General features: G+C 34.1%; 1 protein-coding gene across 3 annotated transcripts; it reads right to left on the bottom strand.

The window, feature by feature from the left end:
• Nucleotides 1-1,117: 1,117 nt before the first annotated feature.
• LOC107805674 (squamosa promoter-binding-like protein 8) lies at nucleotides 1,118-3,595 on the bottom strand. 3 transcript variants are annotated; one of them, XM_016629748.2, is made up of 3 exons: nucleotides 2,742-3,595; nucleotides 2,042-2,173; nucleotides 1,118-1,482 (listed from the first exon to the last, which is right to left on the bottom strand). In XM_016629748.2, exons 1-2 carry the CDS (start codon nucleotides 3,353-3,355, stop codon nucleotides 2,047-2,049), a joined length of 741 nt encoding a protein of 246 aa, XP_016485234.1. In that variant the 5' UTR covers nucleotides 3,356-3,595; the 3' UTR covers nucleotides 1,118-1,482; nucleotides 2,042-2,046. The 3 variants fall into 3 exon arrangements, with proteins under 3 accessions (XP_016485234.1, XP_016485233.1, NP_001312706.1); XM_016629747.2 differs by having other exon boundaries at nucleotides 1,118-1,491; NM_001325777.1 differs by lacking the exon at nucleotides 1,118-1,482 and having other exon boundaries at nucleotides 2,047-2,173; nucleotides 2,742-3,355.
• Between the last annotated feature and the right edge of the window lie 202 nt (nucleotides 3,596-3,797).

Below are 3,797 nucleotides of genomic sequence, written 5' to 3' on the forward strand. Positions count from 1 at the left end.
TAATTTTAATTTAATTCTTATATATTTATGTTAAGAAATTTTGTTAAATAAATACTGTATTTTAAATTCAATAGACGAAATATTGATCAATGCCGAATGCAAATCCTACTAAATCTTCCTCTTAGACAGAGAACATAAACTCCTGTGAATGACGTCTCAGTGACAAGAAAGCTCAAAGGATTGATACATAGAAAAACCTAAAAAGCCAGTACTCATGGACAACAGTTGGTCTAATCATAGTATTCTTCTTAATGACAATAAAGCACCCAAATAAAAGCAAAGATATCATTTATTAGAAAACAAGAAAGAAAGGGAAAACAGAGAATGAAAGAAAACCATGAAATACTAGATTTTTATGTGGAATTTGATCATTAAAAATCCTTTTATATATAAGGGACACTCACTGCATAAAAGCTTGATAGAAAATAGCATCCATGCAGAAAACAGCTTCACTATTATACACAATTTTTAATTTGTTTTTTTACCAATTTTTATACTTGGTAAAATATTGTATAGTAGTAATCACTTTTAAGAGATAATAAAATAATGACCCATCCCAAGTGGAACAACCTCTGAATATGCTGTTACACGTATAAAAAAGGAACTCCTTTTTTTACTGAGGTTTTCCAGAAAAAGAAATACCAGACAAAAGAAAAATATAATGATGCAAATTTTGAAAAATGGGAATTCACCTGCCTGCCATGTCCAACCCTTATAGCAAAAATAGAAACTGCTATTTTCTCGTGAAAACGTTTGAATGTAATTTGTCTTACCCCCCATCATATTCAACTAGTATCAATTAAGCAACGATTTGGATTAGGCCAAAATGCGTAGTGAGGGGAAATTGTGGGGAAACTTAAATTTCTTTCATTATTCAAGATTAATCAGTGTCTAAGTACATCATATGATAATAAGATTAGGTCTTCTCTATACTATAATAATTTGATTAACGAAATCAAAGTTTTGTGTAATATATATGAAGGTGGAAAACTAGCTAGCAACAACAACGATCCAATAAAATCCCACAAGTGGTCTGGGGAGGGTAGTGTGTACGCAGACCTTACTTTTACACCGATAGAGTAGAGATAAACTAGCTAGAGAGTAGAGATAAACTAGCTAGCAAAGGTTAAGAAATATATAAACCTAATCTTCAATCATTCATAAAATTCATATTTAAACTTCCTTTTTTCGGTGGGGGTGGAGGGTGGAGGGGGAAGTATGTAATTTGTAGATGGTAGTACTAAAATACTAGATTGTTGTGGCCATTAAAGCAAGCTTGAAATTTTGAGAAGCTCAAAAGAAAATAGATTAATTTGGTCGCCCATTCGAGAAGAAGAGTGAGCTTGTTGATGTTGATCAGGAAGTTGTTGCATCAGCAGCAGCTGCAGCTTGTTGATATGTTCTTTGCCTAAAACAATCCATAGAATTTTTTGGTGGTGATATGGCCACTGTCACTGTTGATGAATGTGCTCCTGATTCAAGCTGGAAACTCTTCCCCAAAAAATAAAACAAAATATATTCAAAAACAAAAACGAGAAAACGCCAATTTTCAATTTCCTAACAAGTTTTTAACAAAAAGGAACAACAATAACAACAACAAACCCACTGAGTTCCCACAAATGAAGTTTGGAAAGAATAGTAACCTTAGCCCTATCATAAGATGACAGAGTGACTATTTCTAATATACCCTTGGCTAGAGAGAAAAAAGAAACGACCACACAGAAGAAAAAAAGAGTTTAAGTTTTATGCTTTGAAGTATAATTTTTTTTACATAGTTATAAGTGTATGTTTATGATTGGCCCATAACAATAGTAAAACTAAAGTGATGTAATTTATAACATGCTATCACAAGTTATTTAAACTACATAAATATTAAGGTAAAAAATATTTCCATTGTAACAAAAAATATCTGTATTATGAGATTTGTAATGGGTTGACTATAGTTTTATGTTGACTGTCTTCCTACCGCGATCCTACTCTTTGCGTTATTAATATATATTACTATTTAAATCCCAAAAAGCCCTAGGAGATGGAAAGTTACTTGAATTAACTTTCAAATTGAGGTTGCTTCTTGTTGATTACTTGCTGATTCTTCCTCCTTCTCCGGTTGTGATCTGCCAATCGTTTCCGGCAACTTCTTTTCCCATTATCGAATTCCGACAGAACATGGAACCTGCGGCGCAGCTTTTTTATCAGAATAATTATGAAATAATGGTACTAATTAAATTGAATTTAAGAAGGAATTAAAAAAAAATGCTTGCTAAATGTCCTTTTCTCTGAGTTGATTAAAGCTGATGATCCTTTCTTTTAATGCTTAAACCAAAACGGAAAATGCTGTCTTTACTATAAGAAGCAAAAATAGGACAGTACGTAACATGTCATAACGGGGTAGCAAACTCATTGAGGGAACATAATTTTACGGACATAAATGCCCTCAGGATATATCCCCTCCCAATCCCATGTACGTACGTCTTTTCAACTCCTCAAACCCCAATCATTAGCTCGTTAACATACCAAAGGGCATTTTCGTCATCTCCGTGGAAGTTGGAACGACGCATTCTCATTGTTACAGTAGTACAATACAAGATTATTGTAATGTGGAAAAGGAAAAAAACATGGAAATATCTGGATTTTTTATTTGCATAAAAAGAATAAAGTTAATTAGTACTCTATTTATCACATAATTATCATAAAATAGTGTGATTTGATGCAAAAATATTTTTTTTCCAACGTAATATAACCTGCTGCATTGTTGGCAGAAGCGCTGAGTCAAACCGGCGGCAATAACAGTGGCAGCTTTGGAGTGAAACTCACACACTTTATGTCGTCTGTGGTAGTGTTTTGCATGAGTGAGATCAGCGTTGCAGCCGTCAGCTTGGCACTTCGGCGAGTTCACTGAACCGCCCTCCACCGCCCTAGTCCGTCGGAAAAGCCGGTTCACGAAATCGTCTTCCGACGATGCAAAATACGTTCTTCCGCCCAAATTCAACCCAATCCTACTGGTATTAGTGAAATCAATACCACCCACAAACTGGGGTTCGCTTTTTGGTAAAACCATATTGAACCCGGCTGAACCGGTTGGTTGTAGAGAAAGCATGGATGTATGATGTGTTTGCGAGTAGGGAACATCATTAGTGTGTGGGTTGTACAAGGAGTTAAAATGGTTGTTATTTGGAGTTGTTTGAAATTGGGGAAATTGATGATTTTGTATTTGTTGTTGTTGTTGTCGTTGGTCGGGGTGGTTTGATATAGGAGGAAAATGGGCATGAGGGTTGACAAAAGGGTCAAAAAATTGATCGTTTTGGTCAGTTTCTTGGGTTGTTTCCTCGCCAATTCCCCATTCATAGTCCAGCATAATTTCTCCTAACTTTCACTTTGATTTTCTTCAGTAAGGAAAAACTGTTCACTGTCAATAAGCTGTGTATAAATAGAGAAAAATAAAGGTAAGGAAATTGAAAATTACACTCTCTCTATATGAAATTGGTGGAATTTTTGAAGTGAGGGTGGAGTGGGGAAGAAATCTGTCAGGGAAGATTTTCTGGAGTGAAAAAGGCTGCAGCTAAAGACTTTACTGTTTAGCATTCAGTGAAGAGAGTTTTAGTAGGTGTGCTTTATAGGACTATGTACGTATAGCAATAAATAGAAAAAAGAAGATATTGTTATAAAATAAAAGTAATTTAGTAAAACATGAACAAGAAATGTTATTATGAAATAAAAGCAATTTATTAAAACATGAACAAGAAATGTTATTATGAAATAAAAGCAATTTATTAAAACATGAACAAGAAATAGAGATA

This window comes from Nicotiana tabacum, chromosome 19 (assembly GCF_000715075.1).
Source record: "Nicotiana tabacum cultivar K326 chromosome 19, ASM71507v2, whole genome shotgun sequence".
NCBI classification, from domain to species: Eukaryota; Viridiplantae; Streptophyta; class Magnoliopsida; order Solanales; family Solanaceae; genus Nicotiana; species Nicotiana tabacum.